This window comes from Passer montanus, unplaced genomic scaffold (genome assembly GCF_014805655.1).
Source record: "Passer montanus isolate IOZ18808 unplaced genomic scaffold, ASM1480565v1 scaffold5, whole genome shotgun sequence".
NCBI classification, from domain to species: domain Eukaryota; kingdom Metazoa; phylum Chordata; class Aves; order Passeriformes; family Passeridae; genus Passer; species Passer montanus.
The window spans coordinates 17,263,374-17,291,040 of NW_024369929.1; the positions used below are offsets into that span (position 1 = coordinate 17,263,374).

General features: G+C 58.9%; 1 protein-coding gene across 9 annotated transcripts in view; it reads right to left on the minus strand.

Moving 5' to 3' along the window:
- Positions 1–1,503: 1,503 nt before the first annotated feature.
- Positions 1,504–27,667, minus strand: part of TLE3 (TLE family member 3, transcriptional corepressor) — a 29,481-nt gene continuing 3,317 nt past the window's right edge. The window contains exons 6-21 of one of the 9 annotated variants that reach the window (XM_039722955.1): positions 20,547–20,609; positions 20,059–20,163; positions 14,254–14,563; positions 12,897–12,913; positions 10,524–10,643; positions 10,071–10,121; positions 9,802–9,957; positions 9,587–9,719; positions 8,754–8,950; positions 8,056–8,132; positions 7,691–7,940; positions 6,825–7,072; positions 5,857–6,004; positions 5,097–5,247; positions 3,263–3,339; positions 1,504–2,767 (exon numbers count right to left, since the gene is read on the minus strand). In XM_039722955.1, the coding sequence (XP_039578889.1) occupies positions 2,660–2,767; positions 3,263–3,339; positions 5,097–5,247; positions 5,857–6,004; positions 6,825–7,072; positions 7,691–7,940; positions 8,056–8,132; positions 8,754–8,950; positions 9,587–9,719; positions 9,802–9,957; positions 10,071–10,121; positions 10,524–10,643; positions 12,897–12,913; positions 14,254–14,563; positions 20,059–20,163; positions 20,547–20,609 (2,211 nt within the window). In that variant the 3' untranslated portion in view covers positions 1,504–2,659. Of the gene's footprint in view, positions 2,768–3,262; positions 3,340–3,945; positions 4,023–5,096; positions 5,248–5,856; positions 6,005–6,824; positions 7,073–7,690; positions 7,941–8,055; positions 8,133–8,753; positions 8,951–9,586; positions 9,720–9,801; positions 9,958–10,070; positions 10,122–10,523; positions 10,644–12,896; positions 12,914–14,253; positions 14,564–20,058; positions 20,164–20,546; positions 20,610–27,667 lie in introns of all 9 variants that reach the window. The other 8 variants (XM_039722954.1, XM_039722963.1, XM_039722957.1 and 5 more) reach the window with 8 other exon arrangements.

The following is a 27,667-nucleotide window of genomic DNA, read 5'->3' on the forward strand; positions in this document are numbered from 1 at the left end:
AGGGAGGGAGGGGAGCCCCTTCCCTTTGCTGGGCAGGGCTGGAAGCGCAGCCGGAGCCACTCGGGGCCCTTCCCCTCCCCTGCCCGGGCTCTCCCCATCTCCCAACAAAGGATTCCTTGCCCTTCCCACCTTTTGATGGTCGCCGTGTCAGCCCCTGGCGCATCCAGCCTCCAAGGGGATGGAAATGCGCTCCCGAGCACTCCCCTGCCCTCCATCCCTCCCTCCCAGCAGGTCCTGTCACCTCCGATCCATCACGGGACGCTCCGGCTGGCCCAGCTCAGGGCAGGGCTTTGTCTCCATCAGCTCGGGAATGCCGCTGGGAATCCCGGGCACTGGGATTGCCGGGGCAGGATTCCCTGCTCCCACCCCAAATCCCGGCAGGAGCAGAGGTGCCAGGGTGCGGGAAGGGAGGGATGGGGTTTGGGATGCGCCGGGAGGAGCCCAGCCCCCGGCAGCACATCCCACGGGACGGGGGAGATGCTGAGGGCTGGGGATTTCTCCCACCGATCCTGGGCTCCATCCCACCTCCAGCACCACCCCCAAACTCGGGGGTCCCTGTCAGGGCTGGCCTGTGCCCCCCAACCCTCCCCTGTCCTGCCTTTCCCCCCACTCCGTGAAATTCCAGGGATCCGAGGGTTTAGAAACACTTTGCTTGCGGTCGAGCTTCAGTACATTGACTTTTTATTCTTTTTTTTTCTCTTTTTGGCCCTTTTTTACAAAAACCAGTGGTAGTTATTAACAGCTGTACAGATTCTGCTACATACTTTGGTGTGAAGTTGAGAGCCTGGCTCCGGGCGGCTCCGGAACACGCAATTCCTGCAATTCCTGCATTCCGGGGAGAAAAACCAAGCAGCGGAGCTGCAGCCCCCCGGGAGCCTGGGGGACACGAGCTGGGGGTGTCCCCAGTGCCAGGGGGGCCCTAGGGACAGCGCAGAGCCCCCGGCCCTGCCCAGCCCAGCCCCATCCGAGCAGAGCGCGCTCCGGAGCCCACGGAGCTGGGAATGCTGTGCCCGGGTCAGGGGGCACAAAGGGGCAGAGCTGCCCCCACAGATCCCAAAACCGACCCCAAAACACTCCCAGGACAGCCCTGGAGCCCTCCAAGGCTCTGCCGGCCCCAGGGCCAGTCGTTAATCTGAGCCAAACCACCCTAAAACGCCTTTCCCCAAAAGCAGCTTTAGAGAACTTTTCCTTCCTTGGATCATCAGTGCTCCAGGCTGATCCCACCCTCCCACGGAGCCCCCCCGGCCTGGAACATTCCCCCAGCTCAGCTCTGAACCCTCATTTCGCTGGGAACACCAGGCTTGGCCAGGAGAGCTCTCCTCCCTCCCAGCCCCTCTGGGACGGGACGGGATGGGGGCTCCTGGCAGGGCTGCAATTCCAGGTCCCGCCTCTCCATCCTCCTCTCCCCCCTCTCCAAACCGTTCTCCCCTCAACCCTAAACATTTTTTTTTCTCCTTTTGGACCAGATCCAACTCGCCAAAAATAATCCATAAAAATGCGGTATAAAAATCCTCTGCCGTGTGCCACGATACAGGTGAGCACTTCTGCTACACAAATACTTTTATTTTCCCGTTAGGTCTTCGTTTGTTTTTTTTTTTTTTGTCTTTTTTTTTTGTCCTTTTTGGAACCCTTTAGTACAAAAGGCCTGTGGGGGGAGGGAGTTGCTCCATAAAACCAGAAGACACAAGACCATAAAGCCCACAAGGACCACAAACAGCCCCCCACCACACACAAACCCTACTTGTTAGTAAACTTTTCGCTTTTAAAAAAAACTGTATTTTTTTTTTGTCTTTTTTTTTTCAAGGTTATCAATTCTAATTCTTTACTTTCATTTGAATACAAAACACATAAGTTTGCTATTATCTTTCGTGGCTCCCTGAGCTGAATTTTCTAAGCTTTCTTTGAAATCACTCCTCATTTGCTTCTGTCCGAAGACCAAGAAGGGCTTGCGTGGGCTTCCCCTTTTCTTCAAACATCCAAGCACGGAAAAAAAAATAAGGATAAATCCATAAATCCATCTATAAAAAACAAACCCCAAGGTGATTGTGTTGATGTCCCGTCAGTAGCTGAGGATCCGAGCGATTCCCCACCATCACTAACACACGACGCACGACAGGAGGAACAACTTTTCACCAGTGGACATCTCTGCTCAGCCTGGATGGCAAAGTCCCCACGGACACTTCCGGAGGGGGGAAGGAAAAGGGGGAAAAAACCCCCAAAAAACAAAAACCAAAAAAAAAAAAACCAACCAAAAAAACCCCCAGAATAAAATTGCCACCACCAAAACCATCAGTGGAATACAATTACAGCAGACAAAAATACACAACTAAGTGTACTGGGAGGGTCCCCCCTTCCCACGCTATTTCCTAGTCCAGTATTTACATTTTTCACAAGTCTTATGCGGGATGCACAAAAAAAAAGTCCCAATAAAAAAAGGAGTCCTTTATAGTGCCACCAAAGCCAGACGGAAAGAACCAGAAAACAAAACAAAAAAAAAATCAAAAGGAACCCCAAAACCTTAAAACCAAATAAAAATCCGTTTAGGGCTTCCATGTGTGCCAGAGTTGCAGATCTCCAAATAAATCCGAGTGCGGCGGGGCCGGGCCCGGGGCCTCCCCTCGGCATTCCCGGAGCATTCCCGGTGCTGCAAATCCCAGGCTCAGTAGATGACCTCGTAGACCGTGGCCTTCTTGTCCCCAGAGCCCGTGACGATGTACTTGTCATCCGCAGAGATGTCACAGCTCAGCACGGACGAGGATTCCTTGGACTGGGGACAGCGGGAGGGGAGAGAACACGTCAGGGTGGGAGAGACAGAAACCAGAGGGGTGGGAAAGAGAGAGAGAGAGAGAGGGAACCCAGCAGGGTGGGAGAGAGAGAGGGAACCCAGCAGGGTGGGAAAGAGACAGAGAACCCAGCAGGGAAAGAGAGAGAACCCAGCAGGGTGGGAAAGAGACAGAGAACCCAGCAGGGAAAGAGGGAGAACCCAGCAGGGTGGGAGGGAGAGAGGGAACCCAGCAGGGTGGGAGGGAGAGAGGGAACCCAGCAGGGTAGGATTCCAGGATCTCCCAGCAGGGTGGGATTCCAGGATCTCCCAGCAGGGTGGGATTCCAGGATCTCCCAGCAGCATCCATGCTGGGAGCAGCACCACATCCCACACCTGACACCCACCCGGCCGCCCCAAAGGATCTCCCCTCTCTCCAGGGTAATTGGGAATGGGATCTGGGAGCAGCCCCCACCCCGGGGCCTTCCCAAGCTCTCCCACCTGGAAGATGCTGGCTCCGTAGGGCGTCCTCCAGGCGTTGAGCAGGTTGTCCTTCCCAGTGCTCACAAACCACTTCCCTGCGTTGGGAGTTTGGGATCAGCAGCTGAACCCTGCTGGTGCCACCTCCCCACCCCTTCCCTGTCCCCACAGTCTGTCTGAGCCCAGAGATTTGGGAGAAATGGGAAAACCTGGGGGTTCCCTGGGAGCCCTGCCCAGCCCTGCTCTTCTGGGACAATCCCAGTGCTGCCTCCCACCTCCAGTGGTGCTCCATGGCTGTTTGCAGCCACAGCTGGGATGGGGTTATAGGAATGAACCCTGCCAGAACCAGGATGGGTTTATGGGAATAAACCCTGTGAAAACCAGGATGGGTTTATGGGAATAAACCCTGTGAAAACCAGGATGGGTTTATGGGGGGAGGGAGAGAGGGAACCCAGCAGGGTGGGAGGGAGAGAGGGAACCCAGCAGGGTGGGAGGGAGAGAGGGAACCCAGCAGGGTAGGATTCCAGGATCTCCCAGCAGGGTGGGATTCCAGGATCTCCCAGCAGCATCCATGCTGGGAGCAGCACCACATCCCACACCTGACACCCACCCGGCCGCCCCAAAGGATCTCCCCTCTCTCCAGGGTAATTGGGAATGGGATCTGGGAGCAGCCCCCACCCCGGGGCCTTCCCAAGCTCTCCCACCTGGAAGATGCTGGCTCCGTAGGGCGTCCTCCAGGCGTTGAGCAGGTTGTCCTTCCCAGTGCTCACAAACCACTTCCCTGCGTTGGGAGTTTGGGATCAGCAGCTGAACCCTGCTGGTGCCACCTCCCCACCCCTTCCCTGTCCCCACAGTCTGTCTGAGCCCAGAGATTTGGGAGAAATGGGAAAACCTGGGGGTTCCCTGGGAGCCCTGCCCAGCCCTGCTCTTCTGGGACAATCCCAGCGCTGCTTCCCACCTCCAGTGGTGCTCCATGGCTGTTTGCAGCCACAGCTGGGATGGGGTTATAGGAATGAACCCTGCCAGAACCAGGATGGGTTTATGGGGATAACCCAGGGAATGAACCCTGCCAGAACCAGGATGGGTTTATGGGAATAAACCCTGTGAAAACCAGGATGGGTTTATGGGAATAAACCCTGTGAAAACCAGGATGGGTTTATGGGAATAAACCCTGTGAAAACCAGGATGGGTTTATGGGAATAAACCCTGTGAAAACCAGGATGGGTTTATGGGAATAAACCCTGTGAAAACCAGGATGGGTTTATGGGAATAAACCCTGTGAAAACCAGGATGGGGTTATGGGAATAAACCCTGTGAAAACCAGGATGGGTTTATGGGAATAACAGCCACCAGAGCCAGGATGGGTTTATGGAGTAACCCCCACCACAACCAGGATGGGTTTATGGGATAACCCAGGGAATAAACCCTGCCAGAACCAGGATGGGTTTATGGGAATAACCCCCACCACAGCCACGATGGGATTATGGGAACAACCCAGGGAATGAACCCTGCCAAAACCAGGATGGGTTTATGGGGATAACCACAGCCACAGCCAGGATGGTTTTATGGGGATAAACCTCACTACAGCCGGGATGGGTTTATGGGAATAAACCCCAAGTGCAGCATCCATGGGATGGATCCTGCTGGAAACATCCCTGCTCATCCCCCCTCGCTGCGCTGAGCACCGTCCCCTCCTGCAGTTCACGGACATCCCGCTTTCCCAACCCCTGGCAGTGCCCATGGCCAGGCTGGATGGGGCTTGGAGCAGCCTGGCACAGAGGGAGGTGTCCCAGCTGCAGGTCCCTCCCCAGCCATCCACCCCAGGGCTCCAGGATGCCATCCCTGCCGCGCTCACCGCAGTAGGCGAATTTGAGGGAGAGCACGCAGCTCTCGTGCAGGTGCAGCTGGTACTTGTCGGGCTTGGTGTGGTGCAGCACCTCCACGTTGCTGCTCTCCATGCCCACCGCCAGCCACTCGCCCGTCGGGCAGTACCCCAGAGAGAAGATCTGTGGGTAGAAGTGGGGTAAGGGGAGATCAGCGGGAATTCCCGGCCCCCCACGGAAGGGTGGGATGAGGGATCATCAAGGTGACTCTCCCAACCCAACTGTTCTGGGATCTGTGGCACTGCTGGAGCTGCTGGCCAGCCCCAGATGGATGGAGCAGGTGGGGAGAGGCAGATCCCTGCGTTGGGAGGGCTCCATCCCTGTGTGTCCCTTGCCAATGGGACACAAGGTCCCAGCTCTGCCCCTCTGGATCAGGGCTCTGGGAGGCTCTGCTGGAGGAGGCAGGATCCTGATCCCTGACCCCTGCTCTCATCCCACCCCAGGACATCCAGAGATCCCAGTTACATCCACAGGCAGCCCATGAAAAGAACTGCTTCCTCAACAGCAGCCTCATCCTGCAAGGATGGAAAAGGAGAGCTGACACAAGATCCAGGGAGCCCCATGGCTCCAGCATTCCTGGGGCATCCCAAAACCAGCGGGAACAGCCATGCTCGGAGCTCCCAGGGGGTTTTCCCAGCAGGAAAAGCCCCTCCAGGGAGCCAGGGGCGAGCAGGAACCCCTGCTTTCCGTGGGGATGGATCCCTGAGGCTGCCCCCTGCTCCCTGGCCCTACCTGGGAGGTGAAGTCGTGCTGCTGCAGCTGCCGCCCTTCCCGCAGGTCCCAGGAGCGCACCGTGTTGTCCAGGCCCCCCGTCCACAGCTTCGTACCGTCGTGGGAGATGTCTATGCAGCTGGCCCCGTCCGTGTGCCCTTGGAACTGCCTGGGGAGCAGAAAAAACCATGGAGGTCTGCAAGGGGAGCGCTAGGAACAGCACGGAGCCGCGTTCGAGGCGCTGAGATGAGGTTTGTGTGCCTCGTCCACACCAAATATCCCTGGAAATCCATCCAGGAGCATCCCGGGCTGAGGAGCAGCAGCCTGGCCAAGGATGGGGCTGGCTTAGGGATGAGCACCAGGAGATGGTGCAGCATCACCAGAGGGTGTTCCAGGCTCCAGCCCCGAGGGGATGGGGCACTCCCCATCCCCCATCCCTGGAATGTTTGAGGCCAGGATGGACAGGGCTTGGAGCAACCTGGGATAGTGCAAGGTGGTTTTGCCCATGGAAAAGAGGAAAGGGACGTTGATGGGAGGGAAGAGACCATGATGGGGAGAAGAGGAAAAGGGACATCGATGGGGAGAAGAGGAAAAGGGACCATGATGGGCAGAAGAGGAAAGAAACAGCAACGGGGTGGGGAAAGAGGAAAATAGAGATTGATGGAAGGAAGAGGAAAGGAATATTGACAAAAGAAGAGGAAGAGGGACACTGACAAAAGGAAGAGGAAAAGGGATACTGACAGAAGAAAAGAGACATTGATGGAAGGAAGAGGAAGTGGGACATTGACAAAGAAGAGCAAAAAGGACACTGACAAAATGAAAAGGAATGCTGACAAAAGGAAGAGGAAAAGGGCTGTTGTGGGGGAAGAGGAAAAGGAACACAGACAGAGAAGACTAAATGAAGGCGATGGGATGCAAACACCTTTAAGGCCCTTCCCAGCCCAGCCCAGCGCAGGCTCCCCGAGCAGCAGCAGCCGGCGGGCGCTCACCTGACGAGGGTCTGGTTGTGCAGGTCCCAGACGGCGATGTTGCCGTCGCTGCAGCACGAGAAGCACACCTTGGCGTCGGGGCTGATGGCCAGCGCGTAGCACGCGGGCGCCGACGACGTCAGCTCGGCCTTGATGCGCGGCGTGGGCGACGCCAGGTCCCAGATGGTCAGAGTGCTGGCCTCGCCCCCCACGATCAGCGTGCGCCCGTCCGGCAGCAGCTTGCAGGAGCGGATGTAGTTATCCCTGTTCTGGGGACACACGGGACCGTCAGCGACGGCCTGGGGACCGCGAGATGGTGATGGAAGGGACGGGGGGGAGAGGAAAAGGGATGTGGAGGGGCAAGAGGAAGGGAGTGCAACTGGGTGGGAAAAGAGGAACAGGGACGTTGAGGGTGAAAGGGGAAAAGGGATGTTGATGGGGAAGGGGAAAAGGGACGTTGATGGGGAAGGGGAAAGGGGATGTTGATGGGGAAAGGGGACGTTGATGGGGAAGGGGACGTTGATGGGGAAAAGGGAAAAGGGACGTTGATGGGAAAGGGGACGTTGATGGTGAAAGACACAAAGGGACATTGATGGGGAGAAGAGGAAAAGGGATGTTGATGGGGAAAGACAGATAACAGGAAGAGGAATAAGACAGTAACAGGAGACAAAGAGGTGGTAATGGAGAAGAGCAACAGGATGTTAAGGGGGGAAGAGGAAAGGGAGGGCAGCAGGGGAAAGAGGAAACACAAATGGCAACGTAGGGTAGAGAGGCTGATGTTAACGGGGAGAAGATGATTAACAACATCGGAGGCGGGTGCAGGCAGGGGACAAGCCCTGGGGACAGCAGCAGCCCCACCACGGGGACTCCAGCCGTGCCAGCCTCACCAGGCAGTCCAGCTGGGAGATGGGGCTCTTGCTGCCGGGCTGGCTGATGTCCCAGATCTTGACGCAGCCCTTGCCGCCGGTGTAGACGTGGCGGGTGGGGTTGCTGATGGTGACGGCGCACACCACCTCGCCGTGGCTCAGCGTGTTGATCTGCCGCGCGTGCCGCGGGATGCCGGGCCCCGCCAGCGCGTCGTGCGGGAACGGCACCGGCTGCATCTGCCCGTCCGCGCTCACGTGGAACGAGTACGCCCTGCGGGGGGAGAGGGCTCAGCTCCAGGCTGAGTGAAGCACCAGCCCCCAGTGAAGGCCTCCCTCGTGTCCCTCCTTGTCCCCTCCGATCCCACAAAAATCCAAGCGGCGCTTACGGTTTCCCTCCAGGGATGGACGCCAGGCTGGAGGGCAGGCCCGGGGCTCGCATGGGTGGGTGAGGGTCAAACCCGACCTGCCAAGAGATGCACGGACACGGTGAGGCCAGGAATGGCACACGGCTTCCCATCCATGACCCCTGGGGACACTGGGCAGCTCCCGCTGTTCCCCTGCTGCTCAAAGCTAACTGGCATTTCCCCCTGGCAGGAAGGGCAACCAGCCAAAGGTTCTGGGTCTGCGAGAACCAGGGGGGACATGCTCTCTCTCCCACTGTTGTTCCCAAGCCCCAAGGGACGGATTCAGCCACGCTGTGCACAGCACCCCGAGGGCAGAAACCCCAGTCCGTGCTTTAGTGGCAGAGACCCCAACCTCTCCTTTAGTGGCAGACACCCCAATATCTGCTTTAGTGGCAATGTTTGACTCCTTGTTCTGCCTTAAAACAGGAGTTTAGTGAGAGGAATGGGAAGGGGGTTGAGGAATGGGATAAGGGGCCAAGGAACAAGTAAGGGGCCAAGGACCAGGAAGGAAAAACCCCAACCCAGTGGCACATGCACGTCACCCCACCACGAAGCACCTCCATCCCCACCCCTTCAAGCCAAGCACAGCTGGCTTTGCGAAGGAGCCCCAGCCTGCCTCCCAGCCCCAGGAGCCCCCCCAGCCCTCCCCCCGGCAGAAAGGAGCTAAAAGTGCTACGTACAGCTCCAAAGCTCACCATTGGTGACCGGCCGTAGGCGGCGGCGGCGGCAGCGGCTGCGCTCATCTGCGGGGGGAGGTTGTGCAGCCCCGCGTAGGCGCCGGGGCTCGTCAGAGACCCGTTCATCTCGTGGTGCCCCATCATGGCAAAGGGCGCCGCGTAGGAGCCCGCGATGGAGATGGGCGTCCGCAGGGCCGAGGCTGCGGGAGGGGGCACGGTCAGGCAGGGGGCACGGGCAGGGAGGGGACATGGCTGGGACACGGACAGGGAGCTGGGGACATGGGCAAGGACACGGGCAGGGAGGGGACACGGGCAGGGAGTGGGACATGGACACGGCTGGGACATGGGCAGGGAGCTGGGGGACACACAGGCAGGGAGCTCGGGACACGGGCACGGCTGGGGACACGGCTGGGACACGGGCAGGGAGTGGGGGGACACACGGGCAGGGAGCGGAGCAGAGCACGGCCACAGAAAAACCCAACACCACGGAGTCCAACCCCACCTTCCTCCCAGCCCGGAGCACTGAGTGCCACGTCCCTGGGATGGGGCTCTCCACCACCTCTCCCTGGGCACCCTTTTCACAAAGAAATTCCTCTTGATGCCCAACCTGAACTTCCTCTGGCACAGCTTGAGGCTGACCCCTCATCCCAACCCCGCTCACTCCACAATCAGCCCTCCCTCCTCACCCCATCAGCCGTCCAGACCCAGATGAGGTCCCCCATAAACCTCATCCCCCACAAACGCAATCCCCCCCAGAGCTGCTGTTCCCCGTTGTCAGGGCCAAGCCGAAGCTGCGCTGGGGACAACGGTGACACCGTGGTGACACCTGTACCCACCCAGGGGGTCCATGCCGCTGGGCTTGCCGGGCATGGGCCGCAGCCCCGGGGTGCTGCTGGTGCCCGGGGTGGGAGCGTCGTTCCTGGGCGTCGGAGTGTTGGACTTGAGGCCGGGCGTGGAGGATTTGTCATTCTGTGGGAAGAAGGGATTGAGAAGGAGCGGTGAGCTCCAGCTGCTGGGAGCCACAGCCCCAGGGAGCCCCAGGGGGACGTACGTGGCCCAGGTCCTTGGTCTTGGAGGAGGGAGTGCTGCTGGAGGAGGCCACGGAGGCCGGGCTGTTGGGAGCGTCCCCCTTCTTCAGCCCGCGGGCTTTGTCCAGGCCGTTCTCCGGGGGGGAGTGGGCCGGGCTCACCCGGGGGGTGGCGGGGTCCTGCCAGGGGGGAAAAGCCTTGCAATTCCCACAGTGGGAAGGAGGGGCTCCCTCCTGCTGGTGTTGGGAGGCCCCCGAGGAATCGGCTCCCACATCCCAAAGGCAGAGCTCACCTCGTTGGAGACATCGACCACCAGGTCATCGCTCTTGTCACCATCGCTGTCCTGGAACACAAAATGTGTCACACCCCGCAGAGAGCTCCAAAAACTGGGGGGATCAGCCCCCCGAGGAGCCAAACCACCCCAACAGCAGCAGGACACCCGGGATGGAGATATGGGGTTATTTTTTTCGTGGAAAAGGTGGTCGGGTGTTGGAAGGGGCTGCCAGGGCAGGAGTGCAGCCAGCCAGGGGAGTGCATGTGGCACTTGGGGACACAGATTATGGTGGCCTTGGCAGTGCTGGGGGATGCTTGGACCCCATGGCCTCCAAGGCCTTTTCCAGCCTGGACGATCTCAAGGTTCTCTGACCCACATCAAACCTACAAAGCACCACCCCAACCCCGCTTTCTGCCCCCAGGTGCTGCCCCAGGGGTCCCCGTGGCCTCCAGGGCTGTCACTGCCACTCACATATCGGCTCATGCTGTCCTTCTCCTCCGCTTTCCTCTTCTTGGAGTCGATGCTGTAGTCCGTGGAGCTCCGGTGCTTCTCGCTGGCCCGCAGGCTCTCCGAGGGGGACACGGAATTATTCTGTGGGGATGGCAGAAGCCTTGAAGGTGGGGCAGAAGGAAACGGGGCTCCACGAGCAGCAGGTCCCAGGGGACAGGGATGAGACCCCCCCCTCGTCCCCCCCATGCCACAGGATCCAGGGGACAGATCAACATCAGCCTCGCTGGGAGCACTGGGAATGCCGTGAGGATGCCCATGGACACCTGAGCTGCTTTGCTGCAATAGCAGGAAAAAGCAGGAGGAGGTTGTTTATAAAATCATCTGGGAAAAGCCACATGGCCAGGAACAGCAGGGCACAGCTCTGGAATTGCACAGCTCTGCTCATTGGGAATTCTGTCCTTGTCTCAGGCAGCAAAGCCCAGGACATGCTGGCATTCCCAGGAAAGCTCCAGAGCCCAGGAGCTCTCCCTCTGGCAGAGCTGGGAGCCTCAGCCAGGAGGAGCAAAGCAACAGCTGCATCCCAGCCCCAGTACCAAAGGACATCCACAAAACGTCCTGGAAAACCCACGCGACCAGGAGTGCCATGGCACGGGGGAATTCTGCCCTTGCTCCAAGCAGCAAAACCCAGGAGATGCTGGCATTCCCAGGGAAGGCTGGAGGCAAACACGGCAGCACAAGAGGAGGACGCCTGGCCCTGATCCTGCATTCCCTCCCCAGTCCCTGGGAGCAGCAGGATCCATTCCCATTCTCTCCCTGCACAATCCCCCCTCAGTCCCTGGGAGCAGCAGGATCCATCCCTGCTCCCTCCCCTCAGTGCCTAGGAGCAGCAGGATCTATCCCAGTTCTCTCCCTGCACATTCCCCCGTTCAGTCCCTGGGAGCAGCAGGATCCATCCCTGTTCTCTCCCTGCACATTCTCCCCCTCAGTCCCTGGGAGCAGCAGGATCCATCCCTGCTCTCTCCCTGCACATTCCCTCTCCCCAGTCCCTGGGATCAGCAGGCTCCAGCCCCGCTCTCTCCCCCAGCCTGCCAGCCCCGCGTTCCCGAGCCGTGCCCGCCTTTCTTCCCCGGCTGAAAGGGAGAACCAAAGCAGTTCATGTTTCTCCTCGGTCCCCACTAAGCAGCTTTGGATAACACGGAGCTCTTTCTTCCCAGGCAGTCATGCTGAAAACCCTCGCAGCTCCCAGAGAATCATGTCAGGCATTTAGAGGCATCGATCCATTCAGCCCCGCTCCTGGCCCGCCGCCAAGGAACTAAATATTTTTTATTGCACAGGCAAAGGCTGGGGAAAATATGAATGACTAACGCTGATTATCGCACACATTAAACCTCCACGGGGAATACCCTGGCTCGCAGTTTATGGATTGGGAAGCTGCCCGGCTCCGACGGCCCCCTGCCCGCCCCAGGAGCGGGTTAATGATGCCCAATTCCCCTCTGCTCCCCCCTCAGAGCACTTCCCTTCCCTGCTCTCCAAAGGGCCGTTTGTGGGCTCGGGGCTGGCAGGAAATCGCTGCCAAGCCGCAGCTCAGCCGCGCTTTGTCCTGGCAGCTTTTCACACGGAATGCTGGGCTGGGGAACGAGCTCCGGCATCACCCAGCCCGACCTGGACCCAGCCCCAGCCTGTCACCAGCACGGGGAGCTCGGGGACACGGCCAGGCCCTGCTTGGGCAGCTGCAGGGCCTCCCTGCGCTGCCCCTTCCGATGGTTCACCGCCCTGTCCATGGAGGAATTCCTCCTGATGTCCCATCTTCCCTGAACAGGGTGGGAGGTGCTGCCCCAGCCCCATTCCATGAGCCCCACCTGGCTCCTGCCACCCTCCACATCCTCCCATCCCAGCTCCCAGGGAATCCATCCCAAGGGCAGCCTCTGAGGTGTCTCCAAAATCCAGGGATTTCCCCGGTCAGGAGCTGCTCGAGCTTCCAAGCCCTGCATAACACAGAGAAATAACCAAGCCCATCCCAGATAAGGTGGCCCAGGAAATGGGAGGGTGATCAGGAAGGAACCAGCCTCCCCGAGCACCCAGGGGCTCTGGCTCTGACCACGCTCACTCAGCCAAAATGATGGAAATGGAATTTCCTGATGTGCTGCCACAAGCAAAGCACAGGGATTTCAATCCCATTTCCAAAGCACCACCACGGAGAAGGTGACTCTGCTCATCCCAGCACAGCTCTTCCAGGCAGGATGAGGGATTTTATTGCCTGGTTTATTGCTCAATAAGACCTGTGCCAAAGGCAGCCCTGCAGCTCTCAGGCACCAGGTGGGTTTTTAAGGGATAAATCAAACTCAGCCGTGCAGCCACCAGAAAGTGGGAGCAAAAGGAAGGAATGGGACTTACTGCACTTGAGTCTCGCTCTTCAGGAGGTGCCAGGGCAGAGGGGAGGGCACGACCAAAACAGAGACAGGAAAATAAAGCAAGTTAGGATAAGTCTTAAACCAAAAAATAAACCCAGAACCTCCTCGTGCTCTTAAGTCAAACCCTTAAACTCCAGCCCTGTCTGGGCTCTCTCCAGCTTTAGAATCTCCCTCCATCCATCTCTCTCTCCCATCCAATTCCTGCCCCTTTGTCCATGTGATTGATCTGGACATGCCCTGGATGCAAAGGGAATGGCAGCAGCCCCAGGTCTGTCCCTGGAGTCACCCCACAGCCCTGGGGGCTCAGCTCCACACCAGGAGCTGGCTCAGCCCTTCCTCTGCACCCACATTGTGCATTTTCCCTGGAATCTCTGGCAATCCATGCAGAAAAAGGAATGGAACAGGAGCATGGCTACCAATAGTTTTGTCTCACTGCTTTTTTTCCCACCCCAAATCCCCCAGCAGAGCCCAACAGCTCAGGGAGGCTGTGGGAACCTGCCCTGCTAGCAGGAGAGGGGAAATATCCCAGATCCTCCTGTGCTGGGGGACCTGCCAGGACAATCCTGAACACTGCTGGTTTGCAGCTGGATCCACAGACCCTTCCATCTGCTAACAAATGGTCAGATCCCAAATAATGGGGAAAAGCACCAAGCTGCTGCTGCACAGAGCTGGGTCCCTGACCACGGGAAGGCCCTGGTGGTGATGGAGAGGAGGAGGAAGGGGAGGGTGAAGGCTGCTTTCCCATTAAGGCCCAGCACAGGAAGTGCAGCCAGGCTCCACCAAAGGCTGCGCATCATTTTAGGGAATTCTGCATCCCTAAAAGGGTAATCCCATGACCTGGATGCAGCCGACCTGAGGGGTGGGAAATGAGCCATGACAGGACCAGGGAGCTCCCCCAACATCTGAGGGACCTGGAGCAACTCCTGAGGAGGCCACAGAGCTGCTCCAGGGACTGGAGCCAGGCTGGGAATGTTCCCCTGGAGAAGCGAAGGCTCCAGGGAGAGCTCAGAGCCCCCTAAAGAGGCTCCAGGAGAGCTGGAGAGGGACTGGGACAAGGGACAGGAGACAGGGAATGGCTTCATGTGGAAAAGTGGAATTTGGGTGGGATATTGGGAAGGAATTGTTCCCTGTGAAGGCGGCACAGGGTGCCCAGAGCAGCTGGATCCCTGCAAGTGCCCAAATCCAATGTTCCCTGTGAAGGCGGCACAGGGTGCCCAGAGCTGGATCCCTGCAAGTGCCCAAATCCAGCCCGGAGCCCCCCGGGTGTCATTTTTAACCTTCCCCTCCCTTCCCCCAAGGCAGCCTGGGACCGTGGCCATGGGGGCAGCCGCCCCTCTCACCTCTGTGGTCCAGGTCGTGGTGGTTCTTCTCGTCCTTGACGGCCAGGTGAGCCTGGCTGCCCAGGGCGCCGAGGGCCAGCAGCCCCGAGCTGCTGCCGCTGACGGGCGGGATGCCGGGGGGCTGCAGCCCCGAGGGGTGCGGAGGCAGCTGCACCGGGGGGCCGTGGGCAGCGTGCGACAGGTGCTGGGCCTGGAGCTGCTGCTGCTGCAACGAGAGCGCCAGTGAGCCGCGGGGGACAGGGACGGGGACAGCAGGGGACCGCCCGGGCAGGGACGGCCCGGCGGCGCCGGGAGAGACCCCGCTGCATGCCTGCAAGGAGAAGCCCCGTTAGCAGGACAGAGGGGCCCGGGATATCCCCAGGGATGTGCCCAGGATGTCCCCAGGGGTGTCCCCAGGGGTGTCCCCACAGCCCCTGGCACAGCACACACACGGCTGCTCCCCAGGACAATCCTGCATTCCCAGAGCGCTCATCCCTGAGGATATGGTTAGTTCGGGTTTTCCAGCAGTAAAAGGGAAAAAAAACCCTCAGGAATCCCACCCAGGAGGCAGAGATTCCGTGGCTGGAGGGCAGCAGCTAAACCCGGCAGAGGGAGAAAGCTGCAGCACCCAGGAGGCTCCCAGCCAGCTCAGCACAGCGCAGCTCTGCTCATCTGCTCAGGAGCAGCTCCCAGGTGCTGCATGGGGGGAGGAAAAATCCACACAATGGCCTGGTCCCATCAGACCCTGCTGCTCCCAGCCCCTTTAGACACTGGATAAATGCTGCAGGGATTCTCCATTCCCACCATGGGGCTGGACATAACCCCCCACGTTCCCTGGAGCTGCAGCCCAGCCAGGATAGCACAGGGCCCCAGCTGCTCCCAGGGTTTTTTGGGATTGAATCCCATCCCATCCCATCCCAGCACTCCTCCAGCCATGGAGAGTCACTGCCCGCTCCAGCTGAGCTGGAAAAAGCTGAACTGCAGCTCTGGGGAGAGAAGGGAAAACCAGACACACTCCCTGCTTCAAACAACCTTGGAAGAAAACCAGCTGAAATCCCAGGAGCCACTTCCGTGAGCCCCCGGGCCTGCCCTGTGCAGCCAGGAGGGTCTTGGAGCTGCTGCTGCTGCCTGGGACCCTCCTGCCTGCACCCACAGCCCCCCAGCAGGGAAACCACAGCTGGGCATCTGAGCACAACGGGAATCACGGGCTGGGGACACCCGGAACGAGGGGACACCTGAGCTGCAGCACAGCCCCCCAGCCCACTCCAGGCCCCCACATGCAGCCTGGATCAGGATTTGTCCCAGGGCACTCCAAGGGGCAGAGATGGACAGCAGGACCTGCTGGCACAAGGGCCAGCCCAATGGACACCCCCAGGAACACACCAAAAACACTCCTGGGGATGGAGGGCTCCCCAAAACAGTGCCCCCAGGGATGGAGGGCTCCCCAAAACAGTGCCCCCAGGGATGGAGGGCTCCACTCATGTTCCCAGCAGTTCCACCACGGACATTTCCAGCCCCTCTTGGCCAGAGCTGCAGAAGGTGCTCCCAGGTGCCCCTGGATCCCTGGCAGTGCCCAAGGCCAGGCTGGAGCAGCCTGGGACAGTGGCAGTGTCCCTGCCATGGCTGGGGTGGCACTGGGTGGATTTAAGGTCCTTCCAACCCAAAGCATTCCATGATTCCATGGGAAGTTTCCCCACACCAAGTCCAGGTTTTGGGGGAGCAGCCCTGGCCCATTCCTGATGGAAGAATCCATTTTGGGAAGCAGAAGGTGATGTCCTGTCCCACTCCATGGACACAGCAGGATGGAGCAGGCCCTTCCAAAGCTGCTTTCTCATCCCTGAGGGATGGAGAGGGAAATCCCATTCCAGAAGAAGATTCCAGGTGGGAGCTGGGGGCAGAAGCCACAGCCCCAGGCACAGGAGATCCATGGAAGCAGCTCTGACATCCCAGCTGCAGCAGGAGCCACACGGAGAAGGCCACAGGCCTCTGCTGCAGGACATCCATAAATCCCTGAGCCCTCCAAAAGCAGGAGCTGGCTCTGCCAGCAGGATGGGAAGCATCCTCAGGATGGACATTCCAGAGTGGCCCCAAAGCACGGAGCAGAGCTGGGGGTGAGGGGCACCAGGTTGGTCCCTCAGCAGCTCCTCAGTGGCAGCATCAATCCTCTGGCACCAGAACAAAGGGAACAGATCCGTGGGGCTCTTCCCAACCCCCATTTCACAGGATTTCCAGAGGCAGGGCTGGCCATTGTAGCAGAGAACAGCCCTGGGTGGTTTCCCAGCACCTCCAAGCATTCCCACATTGCTCTCCTGGGAGCTCTGCATTGGTATTTCCATATTCCATCCCAGGAATACACCAAGATCCAGTGGTTTGTCCTCAGCAATCTCCAGCTTCCAGAAAGATCTGCACGCTGTAACTCATCCCAGCAGCTTCCCACCCACAGAGGGGACGTGGAACAGCAGCACTCCAACTCCCAGGGCGTGGATGGCAATCCCAGCCCTGCACAGCCCAGGGGACAGCACAGCCCCACCACGAGCAGGGCAGCAGCACCACGGGGACAACAATCAGCACCTGGAGCTGCTCCAGCAGACCAGAAAAAACTGGGATTTAACAGGATTTCAGGCTGCCAACAGATAAATCCATGCAGGGGCTGGGTGACACAGCACAGCCCCTCTCAGGACGTGGAACAAGGTCAGCACACGGCATCCCTGGTGGCCACAGCAACACCTCCAGCTGGGCTTGGTGTCTCCCTTCTGGCAGGGGAGAGCAGAATCCGTGTGGGATGTCCTGGAGGAGCCAGGGCAGGGCTGGAGCTCCATCCGTGTCCCAGGCAGGTCCTTCCCGAGGCAGGAGAGCAGGGTGAGCCAAGGGGCCTGGGGCTCATCCCGGGGTGGTGCTGCAGCATTCCCAGCTTCCCAGGGCACCATCCTTGGGAACGAGGTCCTGGAGGCTCCGAGGAGGGGCACAAACCCCCCCTGGCACTCGGTGGCACAGAGTGTCCCCTGCTGGAAGGCCCATCCCATCCCTCATCCCAGCCCTGGAGATGCTGTGCTCCAGCAGCTCCACAGGCTGAGGGCCTGCTGCAGCATTCCAGGCACGGGGAGGCTCTTTGGGAACTTTGGGAAGCCCAAATCCCCCTGCCCAGGGAGCGAGGTCCTGCTCAGTGACACACACACAGGACAAGCAGCATTCCAGGACCGTGGAGTGACTGAGCCCATCCACATCTCAGGATGCTGCACTGGGGCTCCAAGGGAATTCCAGCACCAGCGTGGGCTCCTCCTGTGCTGGCAGGAGCCTGGCAGGGAGCGATGTCCCCAGTGTCCCAGGAGGCTGGGGAGGGATAACAACCCCACACAAGGATCCCTGCACACCCACGGAGCTCCCCGGTCCCTCAGCGGTGCCACACAGACCTGGGGACACAGAAAGAGGCTCCAAATTTGGGAGGAAGGCTGGCAAGGAGTGTCTGCTGGTGGAGTGGCTTTAATTGGATTATGTCCATCACGCTCCATGCCTTTGTTGCTGATTTAATGGTTCAGCACTTCAGTTCAGCGCCGGCGTTAAATTTAGTGAGGAGTTTAATCATTTCCAGGGCAATCATTTCCAGGGCTACAACCAAATCAAGGCTCCATTTCAGCCCAGCCCCGAGCGCAGGAGCTGCAGACAATGGCCCAGATGCATAAAATTAACAGTTCTTGACCTCAAAAGGGGCAAAAAAAGAGCTTGGCATCGTTTGGGGGGGTTTGGGTGCTGCAGGAGCTGCACTGGGGCGTTGGGGCAGGCTGGGGACAGTGGGGCCACCAAGGGCTGGAGCCCAGGGACACCAGGACACCCCAGTGCTGAGCAAACCAACCCAGGGACGTGTCCATGTGGGCAATGTTAGAAAAACAACCTGCTGAGGGCAGGGCAAAACACCAAATCCTCTGTGCTTGGGGGCTCAGGGGCTGGAGCTGCCACCCAAACCAGCCCCGTGCTCCAGGAGGAGCCTGGAACCATCCCTAAAAACCATGGGAGGCCCTGGGACCACCATCCCTAAAAACCACGGGAGGCCCTGGGATCACCATCCCTAAAAACCATGGAATCACCATCCCTAAAAACCATGGGAGGCCCTGGGACCACCATCCCTAAAAACCATGGGAGGCCCTAGGATCACCATCCCTAAAAACCATGGATTCACCATCCCTAAAAACCATGGAATCACCATCCCTAAAACCATGGAAGGCCCTGGGATCACCATCCCTAAAAACCATGGAATCACCATCCCTAAAAACCATGGGAGGCCCTGGGATCACCACCCCTAAAACCCACGTGAGGCCATGGGATCACCATCCCTAAAAACCATGGAATCACCATCCCCTCCTACCAGCAACAGCCCTACACTAACAAACCACTCCATGCACAGAGGGGAGGAAGAAAAACCCAAATCCTTTGGATTTTGTGTCTCTGTGGGCAGCAGAGCAGGTGCAGGAGCACAAATCCTCCAGCCCAAGCAGCCCCACGCTCTGGGATGAGCCTGGAACCATCTCTAAGCCATGGGGTCACCAGCACCTCCTGCCAGCACCACCCCACAGTAACCAACCACTTCCTGCACAGAGGGGAGGGAAAAAGACAAAATCCCAAATTCCTGTGCATTTTCTGCTCTGGAGCAGGTGCAGGAGCAGGAGCCAGCACCCAAAGCAGCCCCACGTCCCTGCAGCAGCCATGGAAGGCTGTGGGATCACGGGGCAGCAGCGTGTCCCTCCCTGCCGGGCCAGCCCAGGGGAGGTGTCCCCGACTCCTGCTGGGAGATTCCTGCTGGGAGCTCCTCAGGGAGCCAATTAAAGGGCTGGGCTGGCTCTTAATGACAGCAGGGCCTGGCTGTGACCCAGGCAAGCAATTATCCAGGGAATGGGGGTCACGGGCCTCCCCATCCACCTGAATTCCAATATCTGCCCCTTCAGCGGCTCCTGCTCCATGCCCAGCCCACCCCAAATGGGTGAGGAGTGCAGGGTCACCCCAAAACTCAGCTCCCATTCCTGGGGCACATCCCAGCCCCACCACGAGTAATCCAGCTGCTTCCTCACTCCCAAAAACTGCAGGAGCCCAGAGCACGATTCCACAGTGGGTGACACCCATAAAATGCAGGAAAATGGATGGAAGAGCAAGTTAGACACAGAAAATTATAAAGACCCTTGAAGCCTATGAAGTGTAAATAGTTATTAAAAATAAAAATCATTATAAATTAGTATTTTCTGGGAAACAAAGCCAGAGGAGCTCTGGAGCCACCTGCCCAGGTGGGAATTCCGATGTCCCGGGGTTTGCTGCAGGACCAAGGCAGTGACAGCAATTACAGAAACGATTAAAATTGTTCATTTTCAATCAGAACCCCTCAATCTGTGTGGGAAAGGGTCAATGCATGGAACAACAACTCCTCAGAGGGCACAGCACATTCCACAGCAACAGCCCGGCAGAGACAAGCCTGGCCTCAGGGGCTGGGGAGGCTCCCATCCCAAATCTCCCCAGGAGCATCCCACTGCAATCCTGGAGCTGCCAGGGAGGCAGCAGCTCCCAGCCCTGTCCTGCTGGGGGCCAGATTGGGGCAATTTGGGGCAGTTTTGGGGTTTGGGACAGCCAGGAGCTGTGGGACTGGGGCAGTTTTGGGGTTTTGGGACAGCCAGGAGCTGTGGGACTGGGGCAGTTTTGGGGTTTGGGGACAGCCAGGAGCTGTGGGACTGGGGCAGTTTTGGGGTTTTGGGATGGCTGGGGACCGGGAGCCGCCCCGTGTGCCCTCCTGAGCGCAGGGTTGCCTCTGGATATGGTAAATGATAGGAATAAAAGGGGAATACACACGGTGAGAGGCAGATTGGGAAGTCCACGTACCCCGATGATAGCATTCAACTCCGTCATTGTCACTTGCTTGGCACGTTCAACAGCCTGGGCCACCTGCTGTTGGTGCTGCGGGGACACAGGGCCTGGGTCAGCCACAGCCTGGTGCAGAACCCCCAGCCATGGTTTCCCTGCTTTTGGGCCCTATTTTTCCCATTTTTCCCTTTTTTTTCTACCCTATTTTGGGCGCAGCAGCCCAGGGCACCTCCCAGCTCCTCAGGGAAAGGGGAAGGCCCTCGCAGCCTTCTGGGCTCAGTGCAGCCCCCCACGCTGAGCAGAGCCCCTGCAGGGCCCAGCTCTGCCCATCCCAAGGGTTCTCCAGTGCTCAGGCAGGATTTAAATCCCATTTCTCCCACCCAGCCCCCAGCCAGGGACTCAGCACTGCCTGCGAGGGAGGGGAAGCCCCTGGGAGAAGTTACACGTCCTCAAAGAGGGTGTGGAAAAGTCCTTACCTCTTGTGACAGAAAAGGCATGATCTGGGCTAAAATCGTGTTCAGTCTTTTAGCAATTTCTGTCTGAAAAAAGGGAAGAAGGAAAAGCAGCAGTCAGCACCCAGCAGCAGCCTCCCACGGGTGGCACGAGGCTTCCTGGCAGCAGCGCTGGGTGCCCTCCCTGACCCCTGCCACAGATCCCCTCCCTGTCCCTTCCCAAAATCCCCTCTCTGTCCCCTCTCCCTGCCCATTCCCAAAATCCCCTTCCTGACCCCTGCCACAGATCTCCCCTCTGACCCTTCCCAAAACCCCCTCTCTGTCCCCTGCCATAGATCCCCTCCCTGACCCTTCCCAAAATCCCCTCTCTGTCCCCTCTCCCTTCCCAAACTCCCCTCCCTGCCCATGGAGGCAGGGACTCTGGGAGTCCCCTCAAGCTCTCCAGCCCTTCCCTGGGACCCTTCCCTCCCGTTCCCAGCACGGGTGAGTGTCCTGGAGCAGCCTGGCAGTGTCACACAGCCTGGCCTGCCCTGGCTCCAAGACAACAGCCAGGCTCATCCTGGAGAGCTGCTGCATCCCAGGAAAGCCAGGCTGGGGGCCCCTCCACCTCCTCCCGCTCCCGAGGCTGCACTGGGGGTTTGGTTTCTCCAAAGCACACCTTGGCAAGGCCACCCACCAGGGCTGGGGGGCTGCTCTGCCCCCTGCCCACGGTGGGATTCTCTGTGCCAGCCTCACATCCTGCTCTGGATGCACCAACGCCTCCCTGGGGAGCTCTACTGGAGGAGAAACCCCAAAGGACACCCAGCCCTTGCTGGGGATGGTGGGACACGCTGCTCCTGCTACACAAACAAGCACCATCAACATTCCCAGTGGCACCAGGGAATGGGGACACTGGGAAAATCCTGACCTGCCCCAGCCTGGAGTCACCCCCATGGAGGGAACAGAGCCCAGAGCTCGGGGTCCTGCTCCAAGGGGTCCCCATGGGCTGCAAAGGCACAGGAACATTCCCGGCCATCCTCTCCTCCAGAAACACTCCTGGAGACTGGGTTACACCTGATGCTTTCCTTAGGAATTAGCTCTGTGGGAGCTTCCAGGGATGCTCCTGGTGGGATGGCCATGTCCCTCTCCAGAGATGCTCCTGGTGGGATGGCCATGTCCCACCCCAGGGATGCTCCTGGTGGGATGGGCATGTCCCAGCCCAGGGATGCTCCTGGTGGGATGGCAGTGTCTCACCCCCCAGGGATGCTCCTGGTGGGATGGGCATGTCACAGCCCAGGGATGCTCCTGGTGGGATGGCAGTGTCTCACCCCAGGGATGCTCCTGGTGGGATGGGCATGTCTCACCCCAGGGATGCTCCTGGTGGGATGGGCATGTCACAGCCCAGGGATGCTCCTGGTGGGACAGCTGTGTCCCTCTCCAGGGATGGCCGTGTCCCTCTCCAGGGATGGCCATGTCCCTCTCCAGGGATGCTCCTGGCAGGATGGCCGTGTCCTGGCTCCCAGGGGTTAACTCTGGCTGCTCCTGCCCGAGGCAGCTGTGAAAACAGCTCCAGCTCCAAGGCAAACACGCCGAGCGGCCGCGAGGATCCAGCGCCACAACAATGGCCGGAGCCGAGCGCTGGCACGGAATCAAACGCCCCGAAATTCCTCCCGCCAGCCCCAGAGCTCCTTATCAACAGCACGAGTGATTAACCGGGAGAGCTCCGGCCTCCTGCTGCCAAGGAGAGCCTCCTTCCCGGGACAGCCACCCCTGTGCTCCCCACACCACCCCAAATCCACCCCGCGGCTCACCCTGCTGATCCCACAGCTCAGCTCCTGCAGCACCTCTGGGTTTTAAGCCCAGCCAAAGCACAGGAGCCCTCAGCTCCACCTGCTCCCAAGCACCCCAAGGAAGATCCCCCAAATATCCTAATATGAGGGAGAAATCCCAAAGGACAGCCAACCCTTGCTGGGGATGGTGGGACACGCTGCTCCTGCTAGAGCAGCAACCCAACAAGCACCATCAACATTCCCAGTGGCACCATAAGCAAGGAGATACTGGGAAAATCCTGATCTGCCCCAGCCTGGAGTCACCCCCATGGAGGAAACAGCCCCACAGAGCCCAGAGCTCCGGGTCCTGCTCGAGGGGTACACACAGAGCTCCCCATGGCTGCAAAGGCACAGGAACACTCCTGGCCATCCTCTCCTCCCGAAGCACTCCTGGTGATTGGGTTACACCTGATGCTTTTCTTAGCAATTCCAGAGGCAGGGAACGTGCTGGCACACCGTGCCAAGGCAGGGACGGCTGGAAGTGACCACGGCTTGGACTCAGGTACCCTGGCCACAGCCACCAAGTCACCGGATCAGCGTGGCCCTGAGCGTGAGGCTGCACGGATCCAGCAGGCAGCCGGGGATCACGGAATCCTGGTCAGAAGGGACTTCAAAGCTCATCCAGTCCCAATCCCTGCACCTTCTAGGAGCCCAGGTTGCTCCAACCTGGCTTTGGACACTTCCAGGAATGGGGCAGTGACAGGCATCAGTGTCCCAGCCCCCCTCCAGGGAAGGATCCCTTCCCAGTATCCTGCCTGTCCCTGCAGTGGGAAGCCTCTCCCTGTGTCCCACCACTGCAGGGACACTTTGCTGTGGTGACCTCTGTCCCCAGCACAGGGTTTTCAGCACCCAGCACTCCCACAGCAGCCAGGCTGGAAGCTCCAAGTGCCAAACCCAAGCCCAGCCCTGGCGCCGTGGCCGAGCAGCCGGGCTGGCACCACGAGTGCCACCAGCCCCCGTGGTGCCACCGCCGTGCCCTGCCTCGGGAACAGCTCCTTCCAGGCTTTTTGGCATGGCACTTGGATCAGATTACATTTAGCTGCAGCTCCATTAAAGATTTATTCCTCCAGCTCTGGCTGTTGGATTGGGATGCAGCGAGCGCGGTCGCTGCTCCAGGAGCTCTGCCCTGGCAGCTCTGCCCTGGCAGCTCCCGGGCTCCAGAACAAATCTGAGCCACCTTCCAGGGGACAGCAGCAGCCAGCTCCCCTGGGCTGCACCCTGGAAAACACAGCATCCAGGCTGATTCCATGGAGCAGGAAGGGAAGGAGCTGGGTTTGCCCCTGACAGCCCTGACCAGCGGCACACGTGATGATTCCACCTTTAAATGCAAAGCTTCCAAGTGAGATGTGAAGCCAAACTCCCCGTTCCACACAGAAAGAGAATTCCCACATGGGATCCAGCGAGCAGAGATATTGGATGTCCAAAATATTATGTTTACAACCGTGAGGTTTCCTGCGAACACGAGATTCAACAGTCTTTAAATATTTGCTCACTTTCCCCTTTCCCATTCCCTGGCACATTAAACTCCAGTTGTCCCCATTAAAACTTCAACCAGGAGGGAACGGGATTCTCTGGAATGCCAGGATCAGGGGAGGGCTCCATGCCCAACACCTTCCCCTTCACAGGGCTCATCCATCACCTTGCCCAGAGCCCTTGAGCCCCTCCTCGAGCTGCTCCTGCCAAGGAAAGGCTCCATCCATCCCCAGCACGGGTTGCCATGGCAATCCCAGCTCCCATCCCCTTCCGCTGCCCTGCATCCTCCCTGGACCAGGGCGGATCAAAGACCCGCGGGGGGCACGGGCAGAGGCTCCCAAACACCCTGGGACACTCCTGGCTGTCACAAAGGGCAAGGAGTCGGGAGAAGCTGAAATCCCAGCTAATCCCCCTCGCTCTGTGGCCCTGCCAGGAATGTGCCCTGCTCCCTGCCCAGAGCTCCCGGCGTGGGGTTTCAGCGAAACCAGAGAGAACATCTGCACCGTGATAAATCAACACCGGCACCACTTGGCCCCGGCTGAGGCTCCTGTCACCTGCTCTTAAAATGGCCAGGGCCACCAGCAGCATCCGAAGCACTTGGGGACACGGGGAGCTGCTGCTGGCAGTGCCAGGAGCTGGGCTCACAGAGGGTAGCTCGGTGTGAAAGAGCTGGGGCTGGCTGGGCCCTGCAGCTCCCTGCACTCCCAGCCCCACACCTGCACGGGGCAGAGGGGATTTAAAAATAAACCCCGGGTGTCAGCCATGGGAAAGGCAGAGCAGCCTTAGAACTGACCCAAAAGCTGGGAGTGCAGAGCTCCAGGCTGGGGGGGGACACCCAGACAGGGCTCTGGGCACTGGGGATGCTCCTTGTGCCAAGTTGTCTCAGCTTTGGATGTCCAGGAGGCAAACGGGAGCTGCAGGGATGTCCCAGGCACAGGGTGAGCCCCCAGGCAGGTCCCAGCATCCCCCCGTGGCACAGGACAGGACACAGATCCCTCCTGGGGGACGGAGCTGCCTGCAGGAACCAGCCCCACAGGCATTGTTCAGCATCCCAAAAACCCTGCACAGAGCACCCCAAAAAACCCTGCACAGAGCACCCCCAAAAGACCCCAAACAGCAACCCCAGACTGGCAGAGAATACCCCAAAACACCCTGCACAAAACAACCCCAAAACACCCTGCACACATCACACACCCCTCAACCTCTCCCCCAGACGGAAAATATTGCCCATGGGGAAGGGAATCCCACCAGGCCATGGCAGGTGGAGCCCCAGAAGAGATTTTGGGGCCACACCAGCCCCAAGTCCTGCCCTTGCTGCTGGGTTTATGCAGCAGGACAAGGATGGGGAGAAGGTGCTGAACACAGAACACTGCAAAACACCCCAAAACATCCCTGCCTACGCCCTCAAATCCAGGACTCTCCAGAGGTGGAAGACCAGGGTTAACCCTGCTCAGACACCCCACCAACCCCACCCTGTGCCCCAGAGCGTTGTCCAAACGCTCCTGGAGCTCCGGCAGCCTCGGGAATGTCCCCATTCCCTGGGAAAGAACTAATTCATCCACACAGCCGCAGGGCACCTCGAGCCCTGCAGGAGCACGCCCCAACCCTCTGCTCCTCTCAAAGCACAGCTCCCTCCAACCCCAAGGCTGTGCACCCCGCAGCCCCCTGCGGACCCCCCCAAACCCAGCAAATCACACGAGGCGTGAAGCACCAGCAGCATTTGTTGAAACCAGGATATTGTCTCTTTAAGCACATGAAAATCAGGCCCTTGAGCAGTGTGGTTCTCACTCGGGCGCACAATTATGGGTACTTTCAGCTGTCTACCACTATTTCAAGTGCTCTCTCCAAGCGGGCTGTCAATGGCATGTTGAAAGCTATTTGTGGCTGCTATCGTTATTAGCAAAGTGGAGAGCCTGGCTGATGAGAATTAAATTCAGGGCGAGGGTGTGGAGGGGCAGGACACAGCCCCTCATTAGGGAATTACCACCAGCAATGGGGTAAAGCTTGCACAGACCCCCAAAACTCAGCCAGCAGCCCCCCAACTCAGCCAGGAGCCCCCCAAAATCCAGCCAGGGAAGACAGAATTCCCTCCTGCCTTGGGAGTGCTGAGAGCACAGCTCACAAATTACTCGGCTTCTGAAGTATTTAGCAAATTATTACCTGGCACTCCTTGCTAACGAGCACGACAGAAAGGATATTGTGTTCCTAGAATATTCTAGAAACACACAGACAAAAAGCTGCCTCCCTCCCCTGGAAGTGTTGGGGGGTTTAGGTTTGTTCCAAGCACCAGGCAGGAAAACAAGAAGTGCTTCTGTGGAGCGTTCTCAGCCATAACAAGAAATCAAAGGCAGCACAAAGGTTCTGTCCTCCGAGGTGTCCCGTTTCCCCACGCAAAATGAGTTTTCCTTTTGGAATGGTTATTGCCCTCGGCGATTATCCACGGAGATCTGCACAGAAACAATGCACGGCCGACAGGGGAAGGGAAGTTTCTTTTGGAAAAATCAATTAACCCGACCGAAGGGAAAAAAAAAAAAAGTTTTGTCGGGGTTTCAAAAGAAAACTCCTGATTGGAGTCGGGTTTAGGAAAGCTGAGCCCGGGGAAGGAGTTGAGCTCAGCAGGAAGACTGATGTAAGGAGCAATTCACTGCAAGCGACTGGGGAATCACTTCCTAAATATTTCCTTGCATATGGAGTTGTTTATGAAACTCCATTTTTTCCCTAATGAGAAACAAAACCAGAAGAAAGGGGGGGGGGGAAGGCAAAAAAAAAAAACCCCAACCCCACACGCAGCCACATATGCACACACTTAATATTCAGCGTGGAAGAGATAATCTGTTATATAAGCCCACAGACAGACAATCCCCTTTTGCTTAAAGATGAAGTATCCATCAATGTTTGTCTGGAGCAGATGTAATCACAAGCAGTCAAGTCTGGAGGGCAGGACACTGCATGAATAATTCAAGCACTTCAGTCTACTTGATTGTGTGCAGATAAACACAAGTCAACCGCTAAACAGGTCAGCTGATAAACTTGTTTGTTCAGGACCAGCCACCCTCAGCCAGATGCCGGCAGGACCACGCCGCAATTAGCGGGATGCCTTGCGGGATGCCTGGCGGGGGATGCTGCCCAGGGATGCCTTTCGGGGGATGCTGCGGCCCCGGAGAGGGGGGAAAACCCTCCCCGGGCGCTCCCCGCTCGCCCCATTTTCGCCTGGAAGCCGCTTTGTTCGCTGCCGTGCTGTCAGCTAAAGAGGGAGGCAGCTCCAGCTTCCCCGAGGTCCCGGCAGCGGGCAGGGCACGCAGATGGCAGCGGGAAGAGCCCGGGCGGGCACGGGATGCGGCTGGCATCGCCCGCACAGCTCCCAGCAAAGCAGCGACCTCGCCGGGCACCCCGGGCTGCCGGCACCACCAGCACGGGCGGGGATGAGCCAGAGGGGAATTCTGAGCAATCCTGAGGCTCCTCGGGCACCCCGAGACCCCCGCAGCACACGGAGCAGGGGCTGCTCCATCCGCTCATCCCGCGCTGCCAAACCTCGGGATGCACCCAGGGACCGGGGGAAACGCTCGGGAATGCCTTGGGAACGGCACTGCCCGGCCAGGGAAACAACCGGGGCGTCATTCCAGCATCCCTCAGCGAGGGAAACAACCGGGGTGTCACTCCAGCACATCCCAGCACCTCGGGATGCACCCAGGGACCGGGGGAAACGCTCGGGAATGCCTTGGGAACGGCACTGCCCGGCCAGGGAAACAACCGGGGTGTCATTTCAGCGAGGGAAACAAGCCGGGGTGTCACTCCAGCACATCCCAGTGACAGAACCAACCCAACATCCCAGGTCACCATTCCAGCATCTCCCAGTGACAGAAC